The sequence below is a fragment of the Taudactylus pleione genome, unplaced genomic scaffold, assembly GCF_031769625.1.
Source record: "Taudactylus pleione unplaced genomic scaffold, aTauple2 ptg001021l, whole genome shotgun sequence".
Classification (NCBI taxonomy): Eukaryota; Metazoa; Chordata; class Amphibia; order Anura; family Myobatrachidae; genus Taudactylus; species Taudactylus pleione.
The window spans coordinates 312,662-325,691 of NW_028285422.1; the positions used below are offsets into that span (position 1 = coordinate 312,662).

The window sequence follows — 13,030 nt, forward strand, 5'->3', positions numbered from 1 at the left end:
TCAACATAAGTCAATGTCGGCCTTTTGACCCTGTCGACCATTAACTTTCTACCTTCTGGTGCCTATATACTGTCTATCAATACACACCCCTGGTCTTAGGAACTTTCAGATTCAAAACACACAATTTTATGATAGAGGTAACTTTAAATGTTCAAGCATAATAATAATACATACATATAAATTATATATATATATATATATATATATATATATATATATATAAATAAATCACAGGGGCTCTGCACTCATCATAATAACTAATAATAATAATAAACAGTGGGGTTTTGGTTCATGAATTGATCAATGCATTTAAGCTTGCAGCCCATCATCAGGGGACCCCACTTTACTGCAAGTCCCTACTCTATTGCTCAGAATTATAACATGGACATAGCCATCACATTAGTGTTAAACTCAGGATATGCTATCAAGATATGCTATCAAGGTTTAAAGCTCACAGCAACTTTGCTTTTAAATGTGAGACAGTTACCAAGCACACCTGTTGCAAAGCACCTAGGAAAACAGCTGACACAAGTTAGATAACTAGTTAATAGGGGTGCATGAGAAAATGTGATCACAAAAATGATTAATTATAAAAATTAATCATAATAAACAAAAAGCACTAATCCACGGCACTCACCATTCCTAGTTTTGGGGTGCAACATGGTATGTGACCACATTGTTTAAATAGAGATCACAGGGGCTCTGCACTCACCATAATAACTAATGGGCTGCAAGCTTAAATGCATTGATCAATTCATGAACCAAAACCCCACTGTTTATTATTATTATTATTAGTTATAACTTATTATGGTGAGTGCAAAGCCCCTGTGATTTCTATTTAAACAATGTGGTCACGTACCATGTTGCACCCCAAAACTAGGAATGGTGAGTGCCGTGGATTAGTGCATTATATATATATTATATATATGCACACACACATACTGTAGATAGATATATCTTGTATACTTCTGAATATATTCAGTTTATGGTTCCCTCTGGCTGGCTTAAATTCCTGTTCCAGACCTTCAGCAGGCACTTAACTATGGGTTACCTTCCCCTCTCCACTCCCTTTCTCAAACAAGCATTACTTTACAATTAGTTTCCAGCATCTGTGAGACGGGAGCTCATGAAATTTCCATCCTTATTCTTCAAGTATTACTCTGCATCTAAACCATAACTTGAGCTCCAGTGACACCTGCAGCAAATTTGTCATTCACTTACAGGCAAATACTTGGAGACACTGAATTCTTGTTATGTATTTGGTTACCTATAGAGAGGAGTTCTCTCTCTAATTTTTCCCTTGACTGACAAGTCCAGCAACCTCAGTCAATGTTTTGCCTGCTACCCAGCAGTCTGGATCCAAAGAAAATGTCTGAATGACCCAAAGAGGTGCTGCAGCATATGCATACACCAGTCAGAAGTATACAGTTCTAACTGCCACTAAAGGAGTTTGTTGATAATAACAACTGTTCTCTTACAACTGGGGATACCACCCAATAAATAAAGCTCCCAAAGTATGTAAAGGTAAACCCACCATGTCACAAATTAGTTCACCTTCACCTACATTAAATTTTAATATTTTATTCTGGCATAAGACCTACAGAACTCCCTCATGAAGCAATGTGCAAAAATGAAATGGAAAATAAATACCAAAATACGTTACTGAGAATGCTTTATGTTCAAGTAGAAAGTCTTATAAGAGTTCTAGAAGTCAGTATCTAAAATGTGTAATTGAACACACAAATCATTTTTTCCACGTTAATTTATTGATAGAAATATTCTTTAAACAGTAAGGAAAAAAATCCTATTTTTTTCAGATTTTTGTCATGTTTTTGAATTTTCCAAGCATTTCACCCCATCCCTTCCAACCCCCCCCTCCCAAAAAACGAAATTCCTCAAGCACTCTACACACTCGTCTCATGCATGTCTGACCCCGAGCACGCAACCTACCTACCTACTGAACGCTCACACCATAAAAAAATACAAGAAACAAGTAGCTTTTTATGCGAAAATTATATCTGTATAATATTATTATCATTTGAATATTTTATTTCCTTTTAGGAGACAGGGCTTGAAAGCGTGTGCCTACAATATAATCTTAAATAAGAAATCCCAAACTCAGGTCTCGAAGCAGCTCAACACTACAGGAGTATCTGTTCCTGGTCAGTAAATTGATCTCTTAAAATCATGGAGGTACTTATAATCCCACTTGTGCACAAAGGAGAATATAAATGAAACATACTTAGAGGGAATTTATACTGTTCTTGCGGGAATCCAGCTTTGATTTTGCTGGCTAAATAGTTTTTACTATGTTAACGGGTATTTTACAGGTGTACTAATAGTTATGTGGAAGTTGTTTTTGTTTTTTTTTGAGGGGGAAGTAGGAGGAAAAACAGCACAATTAGAAGTACTCGAGTAAGATAAGTGGGTCAAGCAGCAAGTACGCTCAGTGATAATTTGTGTTTTGACAGCAAATTGCCCACAAAGGGCCCTGACTAGGTGACAGTCATAGGGAGAGCGAATATTGTATCCTACAACAGTGATATCAAATATATACAATGTAATGTTATAACTCACTATAATGAAAGCAAATAATTCAGGATGAGTCTTCATTCAGTGTAAAACTAATTGTGGAGAGTATGGATGAGTTAACTGATGTCTGATATGAGTGTTCATTAATCTCTTTAGAGCACTCTGTAGACCTAAAGCAACATCTATTCCCTACGTTCCTTCCTTTTAAATAAAAAAAAAAAAATATCACTATATTTCTTGACATCCAAGTAACTTCAAAATCATTGAAAAAAATGGAGACTGTAACCTACAATAACAAAAATCATGTTTTTGGGAAATATTTGAATACTTTTTAAGCAATACTACATAACATGTTTTGATTTGTCATTAATTTAAACGTATATGGTGTAACTAAACTGCTGTGAACTGTAGAGAGCCTGGATTGCATCCTAAGATGTTCTCTGCACATGAAGTAAGGAGCGTGTAGTGAGCTCTGTGTTCTATGGCAACTCCCATGTACAAATCTGATCTAATCTTCTAGAGTGCAGTAACAGGACACCTATTAGATTACAAATGTAAGGCTGGAACATACTCAAATTCTGTTCTGGATTTCTGTAGAATACACCTTGTGAGTGGGGATTTGCAACCCCCTCTCCCCCAAAAGAACTACAATTTCAATACAGTTTTCTTCTGAAAAATCACTGTCACTGATTTGAAACGTTTCATTAATTAAAAGGCCATTACCAGTAATTACAATCTGGCATTTTAGGAAACCTGTCAGTGCTTCTTATGCACGGACAGGCTTGTCGCTAAATGTGTGTAAGAATAGAACTGTTGGAGCAAATTATTTGCCAACTTACATGAAACATTTGTAAACCATGGTTTTAAATAAAACACGCTGGTCTCCTACACCTGAATATATAGGAATCCTTTCTTCTCCCATTTGATTTGTTCTTGGTGTCTAAAGATTGTGCACAAAAAAAAAACCCTCTTCAGAAGGAGAAAGGAAGGCAGCACCCAGAATATAATTCACAGGGTAACTAACACCACTGTCCCCAAATCATCTTCAATAGGTATCTTGCAGAAGATGTCCTATTTCAAGGAGTAGGAAAAGGACACAAGGCATTGGAGAAAAATAAAGCTTCTTTTAGGACTCTCCAAAGGGGTAAGGCCCGTGCACACTCTGCAACAAAACAAAAACAATGGTTAGAACATACTAAAGACTAAATTAAAGTGTTGCTAGCCAATATTTCTACAGATCTAAAGTCACTTGTGAAATTATTTGGGCCTTCTTATGAAATTCATACATTAAAATTTTGCTTTTTATTTTGAAACCAGTGGTTCCCAAACTCGGTCCTCAATGTACCCTAACGGTCCAGGTTTTAAGGATATCCATGGTTGAGCAAAGATGATTAAATCAAAAGACTGAGGCACTAATGAAGTCACCTGTGCCCAAGCATGATTATCCTTAAGACCTGGACCGTTCGGGTGCCTTGATGACTTTGGGAACCTCTGTTCTAAAAATGGACCTCAAAATAAAATGTTTAACACAACTTTGTTTTAGGTTACAAAAACATTTTTTATGCCTGGAAGCAAAACGGGAGGCAATCGGGAAGCCGACTGCCTAAATACCGGCAGCCGGCTTCCCGACTGTCTTATCCCGGCAAGGGTGAAATGCCGGGCGTCTAGATGTAGATGCCTGCATTTCCCCGACGCCGGGAGACCGGCGCGCGGCATCACGATCGTAGTGATGCCGGGCGCCGCGAGCGGACAGCTGCGGGGGGGAGGGTTAGGTTTAGGGCTCCCGGGGGGGGACTTAGGGTTAGGCACCCCCCCGGGAGGGTTAGGCTAGGGGGAGGGAGGGTTAGGGTTAGGCACCCCCAGGGGGGAACTTAGGGTTAGGCACTCCCCCGGGGGACTTAGGTTTAGGCAGCGGGGAAGGGGGGATTAGGGTTAGGCACTTGGGGGGAAAGTTAGGGTTAGGCACCCCTAAGGAGGGTTAGGGTTAGGTGGGTTAGGTTAGTGGAAACTTACCTATCCACGATCGGGATTTCCAGCGCTGTCGGGCTTCCGCTGCGTCGCACTCTGCTTCTGTCGGGCTGCCGCTGACGGGAATCGAACTGCCGGCCATGTGGCCGACGGTATTTCATACCAATTCCAGCAAAACAATTGCCAAATGAGAACAAGTGCACTGCAATGGGCTTCCACTGGTCAACTATTAAATAACTGCTGCATTTCCTTTCCTGATCTGTGCACAAGGGGGTGTAGTTATGAGACCGACGGCCGCGATGCCGCCGGTCTCAATACAGACAGCGGAATCCCGACAAGGGACTTAAGATAGGCGTCGAAATACCGACGCCTATCTTAAGCCAGACGCTGGAACGCCAGCCGCGAACGAGGTAAGTCCGGGGCACCCTCAGCGTTAGCAGTTTCAATAGGGTTAGGGAGCGTAGCGGGGTTAGGTTTTTATTTTTTTGGGGGGGGGGGTAAGTTATAGGCACGAAGGGGGGATGGTTAGGTTTAAGCACTAACAGGGAGGGTTAGGCTACAAAAAGGAAGGGTTGGGGGGGTGGGAAAGGTCTGTATACTTACCCAGCCCCTGTTGGGATACCAACCATGGGGATGCCGCTGTCGGCATTCTGACAGGAGGCATCCCGACAGCCGGCATTACATAACCATTCTGTGCACAAGTAAGGGGATCACACACAAGGTTGTGAATCTAAAAGGGCAGCAGGGAAAATGAAGACTCTCTCAGCTCTATAGATAGAACCAAATTTAAAAATAAATCTAATTTTTTCCCACTCAGTCATAAAAGCTCTAATATACAATTATTTTATAAAAACACTCTTAAAGATTTTCAAACTTTATCTAATTCTAATCTGACTAGAGACCTCGGCAAGAGGAATTTGTCACATGGTGAGAGGCTAGCTTTATTATTTCAGGGATTAACTCACTCACTTCTAATTTATCATTTTTTGTTGACCATTTTTTGCAAAAGTATGTGGATACCCAGAGGTCACATATCCGAGACACTTCGGATCTATTAAGTAAATTAAGCACTATCACCTGGCGCCCGGGGTATGCTTTCCTTACCCTTGACATCCAGGTCCTTTATACCAATATCCCACATGAGGCTGGGATCTTGGAAGTAGGAGAAATGTTCAACAAAGATGATACCATTTCCTATGATCAACGAGATTTTTTGGTGAATTGTATTCGTTTTATTTTAACACATAATTTTATTTTTGACTCCACCCACTATTTACAGATTCATGGAACGGCCATGGGCACCAGATTCGCTCCGAGCTTTGCCAATATATATTTGAGGATAAATACATCTGGGATGGATTAGCCGGAGCAAGTCTGGTGTTCTATGGCCGTTACATAGATGGTTTATTTTTTATTTGGGTTGGGGATATTCTTTCTGCCACTAATTTCACTACTTTTTTGAATACTAATACTTTTAATTTACTTCGCACTTTAGTCACATTTCTATTGATTTTCTAGATGTTACGTTGTCGGTTGCAGATGACAAAATCATCTCGACTCTCTATACTAGACCCGTGGACTCGAGTTCATATCTCCATTACCAGAGTGGACATTACCATCCATGGATTGATAATATTCCAAAGAGCCAAATGGGGAGGGTCAGGCGCAATTGCACGAGAGATGAGGATTTTCATCTGCATGCCGACAAATTAAAAGAAAACTTTTTGATGAGAGGTTATCCCCTTGAATTAGTGGAGAGTGCTAAAACTCATGCAGAAATGACTTATAAGTCTAAGTTGAATGAGATTGTTCCTTATGTCAGCAATACTATTGAACCAACTGGTACCTTGGACAATATAGTCGATATCTCTCTATCCTCAGAAACGACTACTAAATCTATGAAGAGAGATGCTCCTTTTGTTTTTAGATCTCAATTTAATAATAAATCCAAAAAAATTAAGTCAATTATTAACAAGAACTACAAAACGTTATGTGACTCAGTTCTTTCATCTAATATTGCTCCTAAACCCACTGTCATCTTCAAAAAGAATAGGAATTTAAAAAGTTTCTTGGCTCCAAGTACTTGTGCCAGAAATGATAAAGAGAATATGAAAACCAATACTTGGCTTCCGTCGAGACCAAATGGATGCTTTCCCTGTAATCGTACGAGATGCCTTACGTGCAAATATATTAATAAAAACAAACAAATTATATCAGCCACACCAGATAATAAATTTGATATTACCAGTCATATCAATTGTGAATCTAGCTACATTGTATATACACTCAGTTGTGCTTGTTCTTTACAATATGTGGGCCAGACAACCAGGACCCTTAAAGAACGTTTTCGCGAACATAGACTTAATGTCCTCAAAGGTCTGGCGACATATAGTGTCTCCAGACATTTTTCTGAGGTCCATCAGAATAACCCAGCCTGTCTTAAGGTCAAGGGGATAGAACACATAGGCATTACTAACAGGGGTGGCGATAGATTTAAAAGATTATGCGAAGCTGAATCCAAGTAGATTTTCAGACTTCAAACAGTTTCTCCGGATGGCCTTAACGAAGCACTTGAATTTTATGATTAGAGTATATGCGGGTGCGGATTAGACTGTCGCCGCTTCTTATGTACTGTCCGGTCAACTAAGCGGCTATAGCCTATCCCCCATCCCCATGTGTTCTTTGTTTTCATTCTTCTCTACTTTTTTGGGTGTTTTTTTGTGTTTCAGTTCATTATTTATTTCATTTTCTATTTATGGTACTATACTAAATATGCTATATATTATTGCTAAAATGGAGTTAGACTCATCTATGCATGTGTATAAATGGGATACTTCTTGTCCTATTTATCCATCTTGCAATATATTTTTTCTTTATATATATATATATATATATATATATATATATACACACACACACACACACACACACACACACACACACACACACACCTATATAGGTCTAAGCTGACTAGAGGATATACTATGGATGTAACATCAATACAGTTTAGGCTCACCATGTGTGATATTCTGATGAATGTATAGGGTTGAGATATGAAATAGATTTCGACTGCTCCCTTCATGGTTAGGTTGGGTTGGTGGCCATATCCCTCACCAATCACTTATTTTTGGTACCCTATAAAGGACCTTTTCTTTGTCCTCTCTCCTTATTAATTATTTTGAGATATATTCCCTAGTTATCTATATTCATCATTCGTATTAGGATTTATCTTTCCAATAAATAATTGATTAAATAATAATTTATTTCCATACATTTTTACCCTATCATGTATTTATTATATTTGGTACTACAATATTATTTTATGTTATCACTAATACTAATGGTATTGCTGTTGATGTAATTAGTGGTGGTAACATGCTATTATATATTTATTTAATTAATTTTTGTTAATTTTGTCATTACTGTTGGCAATAGTTTTTAATATTGATAGCATTAATTTACAATATTGTTATTATTATTAATGATAATATTACATCATTAATTTTCATTAACATCTTATTATTCTGTTCTTCCACTTGTATCTGTAATATTTTTATAAGTATTACCCGGGTTGTTTAAGTCATATTTATGCTGGGACATCAGACCAACAACTATAATTAGTTATATATTATTATTTTATTTATAATTATCTTATTTTTTATTTATATTTTTTAATACTGTATCAACATTGTTCTGTTTATATTAATTATTGGTGTAATAGTATTGTTTATTAGTTGGTTTGTGGTCTAATGGATAAGCTTTACCTGAGCTTTTTATAGCAGTTAGTGATTGCAGTATGAGATCCTTTTGAATTAATTACAAACCTGCTGAATAAAACTCATAATGAGTCACTATGGGTTAAACTTAACCAAATTGAAGTAATTGACCAACCAATCAACCTTATCCTAGGGTTATTTATACCAAATAATGGATAATGGGGAACATTTTGGCTTGAAAAAGGCTACAGTAGTAGCCGAAACGCATTGCCGTTCCCTTATAGGAGCCTGGAGATCCTACCTACATTCAGCGTCCATTTGCACTCCCTTTATACAAACAAGCTGGCGGCTGTTGCCCTGACCAACCTCCGGTCCATCGGGACTTCTACTGCCTAAAGGAGCTGAGATTGAACCTGTTATTCTGAGCCGTAGGGACGCTCACCTCCCCATTTCCTGCCTGTGCTGCTATTGCACTGAGATGGCTATCACCTGGTTGAAATCCAGAGCCGGAGGGACATTCACCTTTCTGTTTATTGTTTGTGCCACCACCGCATTGAGATGGTTATCACCTGGCGCATTACATACAGGTGAACACCATCGTCCACAGTCTCCATCTTGCAGTGCCCCGGCCACTGACCAGCCGACTTGAGGCAATTCTGCTTATTCCGGAGAAAGCTGTTAGTCGGCATCACGCATCGCTGATGATACATACCTGGCTCATTATACGCAAGCTACTCCCGTCGCCTACGGCTCCAGCTACACAGTCTTCCGGCTGTTGATCTGTTTACAGGGACACAGTTGTGCGCTTCGGAGGGGGCTGATTGCCGACATCCCAATTGCAAGTGAGTTTCAAATTAGCTGCCATCACATGCAGCTTTAAGATACTGACAAGGTACATTTAGGAGAAGGGATGTCAGTTGTATTTTTGATATACTCCTTGCATTGAGTTTATATACGAGACTTTTCACAGAGTCGGCTATACCATCATTTGTTTACATTGTATCTATGCGAAATTCTTACTTTATTGTTTTATCAAGGATCTCCAGGGTCATTAGTACCACTATTATTAGTTTATTAGTGTTACAACCTATTAATATAAGTCTATCCTAGACTGTTCAATTACAGTTAACTGTGTTTATTGCTTCTAATTTTTAAGAGTCTGATCAAATCTATTGTATGTATTTATGTTTATGTCGTAATCTCTATTTATATGAATATGGCTATTTAGCCTTATATTATTAAATTGTTGTTTACAATATAATGTGTTGAATACTGATGTCCCAGCATAGCCTTTAGAGCGCAGTTCTTCCCTTGCTATATTTAGCAGGGAAAATGAAGACTAAATTGCACCCTACAGTAGCAATTGATAAAGTAATGCAAACAATAAGAATTTGCACAAAACAATACCGAAGTGTTGACTGTCCCAGTGGGCACTGCTGATGCAATACTCTGAAAGCAGTATCTACGCATCATACTGTTCACACACTGCCCAATAAAGATTGTCTCTCAAAACGCTGAGTATGCATAGAGAAGACTAATGATAAAAGCCACTAAGAAACCAACAATCACTTTGAAGGCTCTATATTTCTGAGACTAGAATAAAGGTGCATCAGCTAACCAGCTCATGAGCCATTGTATTAAGGCTGAATCAGAAAAAACGGAAATCTCCATAGAGAATTCCGGAGGGGGGGGCATGGTGTTTAAGGGGCTACACCTCAAAAGTTATAGGAAGTACTGAGCGGAAATTTGGCATGGGTGGGTAGAACAGTCGCTCGGTGCTGCCTGCCAAATTTCAGGGCAAAAAAAAAAAATGAGGATTTGGGAATAATGTAAAATTCCAGCTGTCAGTTTTTCTGACACTATCAGTTAGGACCACTTTTCTGCTGTTCTCTATGGGGGATTTTTGCGAAGGCATAACTCGGTAGGGGGCGAATTTAGACTTGGGGTTTGTTTTATTCGGTAGCTATTGTTGCAGGGTAGGGCTTTTTGGGGTTTAGGTAATTGAGAAAGTAAAAATTTTGGAACTATTACATCAAAATTGCGCCATTATAGAAATAGGAAGATTCAATTCCTTGCAGAGCCTTAGTAGGAGCCTCCAGCAGGTGTACTCACTGGAGTTTCACTTGGGTGCACCAAGATGGCTGTCCTCTGCGGGTGGTAGCGGGGGCCGGAACAGGGGGGGAAAAAAGCCAGCGTTTGCTGTGGCCGGGACCTGGGGGGGGGGGAGGTCTCTCTGTTGCCTGCTGATGCTTCCGTGCACAGCCCTGTTGCTGCCACTGCTCCACAACCCTGCTGCTGCCACTGCCCCACACACATGCAGCCTTGCCCACGCAGCAGTCTCTCCATCTCCACCCCCAAAACACCTCCTGTGTGCTGTCCGCTCCTTCACCTGTGCTAGTGTACCGATTTGTTGTTCTTCTGCCCTGCAGGTGGCCCAGTTTGCTCGCCAAAACAGTGATGGTTAATAAATGATAAAAAAAAGCAATGAAATTCCTTACAGTTTCACATGTCCCATTAAGGGTTCTTAGACATCTGAAATTTCACAAAACTTACTGAATTTCTGTCAAACTAAAAAAAGCAATGAAATTCCGATCATTAAGGCTGACGCCTTAATGGACGTGTTCCTTGCGCAATACAGATATGGTATGCCATCACACCTTGTGGTTAACTGCAGATTCAGCACTCTCAGAGTGAGATTACTGTTATTCACAAAGTGGTGGGGCTGCTAATTTACAGAATTGTGTGCTCATTGGAATACACACACGCAGTCTATGCAACTGATGTCTGAGCAGAACATAGAGCTGCACAGATGGTATAAGAATGGAGTAGATGGGGAAAGAGACAGAGCGGTGTGGAAGGGGAACATTAAGCAGCACTGATGGAAAGGAGCCAAAGTGATGCAGATGGGTGGAAAACAGTGGTGCGGATAGTGGGGACAAAGTGATGCAGATGCATGGAAAACAGTGGTGCGCATGCAGGGGAGACAAGAGTGGCACGGTTTTGGAGAACAGAGCGACGTGAACGGGGGTACAGAGTGGCACGGATGCAGGAAGACATGGCGGGGCGGATGGGGAAAGACATTTGTGCGGATGAGGGAATAAAGAACTAGCACAGTTAGGAGACACAGTTGTAGGGATTGGGGAAGTTATAGCAGCATGGAGGCGAAGATAGTGTACATACATAGACAGAGTATAATAGTTTTAGAAATTAGGGAGTTGAATGTGTATTCTGAATGAGATGGATGTATGGAGTGAGAAGGATGTTGGATCCCAGTGGGATGGTTGTGGTAAACGAAAAGGGAAGATTGTGGGCACTGAGTGGGATGTGTGTGCCACATAACTGCACAGACCTCAGTTGCACAGACTGCATGTGTGTATTCCAATGAGCAGACAATTCTGTGAATTAGCAGCGCCACCAGTTTGTGAGCGACAGCAATCTCACTCTGTGAGAGTGCTGAATCTGCAGTTAACCCCAGGGTGTGATGGCATACCATATCTGTATTGCTCAAGGAACACGTCCATTAAGGAGTCAGCCTTAATTATCAGAATTTCATTGCTTTTTTTAGTTTGTGGCAGAAATTCAGTAGGTTTTGTGAAATTTCAGATGTCTAAGAAGCCTTAATGGGACATGTGAAACCGTAAGATTTTTCTGTCTATGGAATACTCCACTACAAGATAGGGTGGCGCAAAACCAACTCTGGACATGTTTTTTACATTTTTAATTTTATGGGTTTGTCAAAAAGTATGAGGGTGACCGAGCTGAAAAGTGGGAAAAGATTTTGTGGTCAGATGAGACCAAGATTAATCTTTTTGGACAAAGATCAAAAGCAATGAGTGTAGGAAAGGCTGTATGGAACAAGGTGATGCAATGGAACATGGTGGTGGTAGCATTTGATGTGGGCTCCATCTAATCAGCAAGTGCATTATCTTGTTAAAATAAAAGTTTGCCACAAAGTACAGAAAATAATTCAAGAAAACTGCAAAAAAAATAAAAAACCCTTACGACCAACACAAAGTCCAACACTGAAGTGGCTCAGGAACAAAAAAAAAAGTGAATGTCAGTGTTTTTGTAAGATGTCCAATGATTCAGGCTTTTGACCAAACAAAAAATAAAAAAACACAGATAAACTTTCAATGTAGGATTTGTTACTCAGTAAAATGATAGTATTGGTCAAGGATTTCAATATTTTTATAAGAATCTGTATATACAACTACATGAAAAAAGAGTATTACTGGTATACACTAATATCCAGTGATCTATTTCACAAAACATCCCATTAATTTCCAACCTTTAGTGTGGTTATGCTGAAGTGTATGCTTGCCATGGGATATAGTGACAAGGACTAATCAGTAAACCTAATCTATGCAAGGCATATAACAGACCCCATAAATAATGCCCTGAACAATTAAACACCTTGTGATTAACAGTGTGTTAACAAAATTATCTTAATAGTATTAATTATCAGTCTTTAGTTTTTAAGTTTCACTGTAGGAGGTCAGAAAATGGAAAAACAAACAAACATAAAAGGTAGAATTTTTATTGCAGACGCAAACAAATTTCTTAACTATTAAAATGCAGAGCTTCCATTTAAATATTATAAAAGGTACAGGGCCGTAGGGAGGGTGGTGCGGCCGGTGTCTCCGCACAGGGCGGAAGTCTGGAAGATCACTGGCCGGGCTCCAGAGGTCTGCAGGAAGAGACCTCCTGGAGTGTTACGCGGCAGAGGAGAGCAACGCTAAAGAATTCCCCACCCTCCACCCGACGGTCGCTCGAAAAGGTATGCGCTTACGGGTCAGGAGGGGGCGGGGGGTGAG

General features: G+C 39.8%; 1 protein-coding gene across 1 annotated transcript in view; it reads right to left on the minus strand.

Moving 5' to 3' along the window:
* Positions 1-1,759: 1,759 nt before the first annotated feature.
* The window catches only part of ILRUN (inflammation and lipid regulator with UBA-like and NBR1-like domains), a 52,843-nt gene continuing 41,572 nt past the window's right edge, over positions 1,760-13,030 (minus strand). The window contains exon 5 of the mRNA XM_088461157.1: positions 1,760-3,694. Within this exon, the coding sequence (XP_088317283.1) occupies positions 3,659-3,694 (36 nt within the window). The 3' untranslated portion in view covers positions 1,760-3,658. The remainder of the gene's footprint in view (positions 3,695-13,030) is intronic.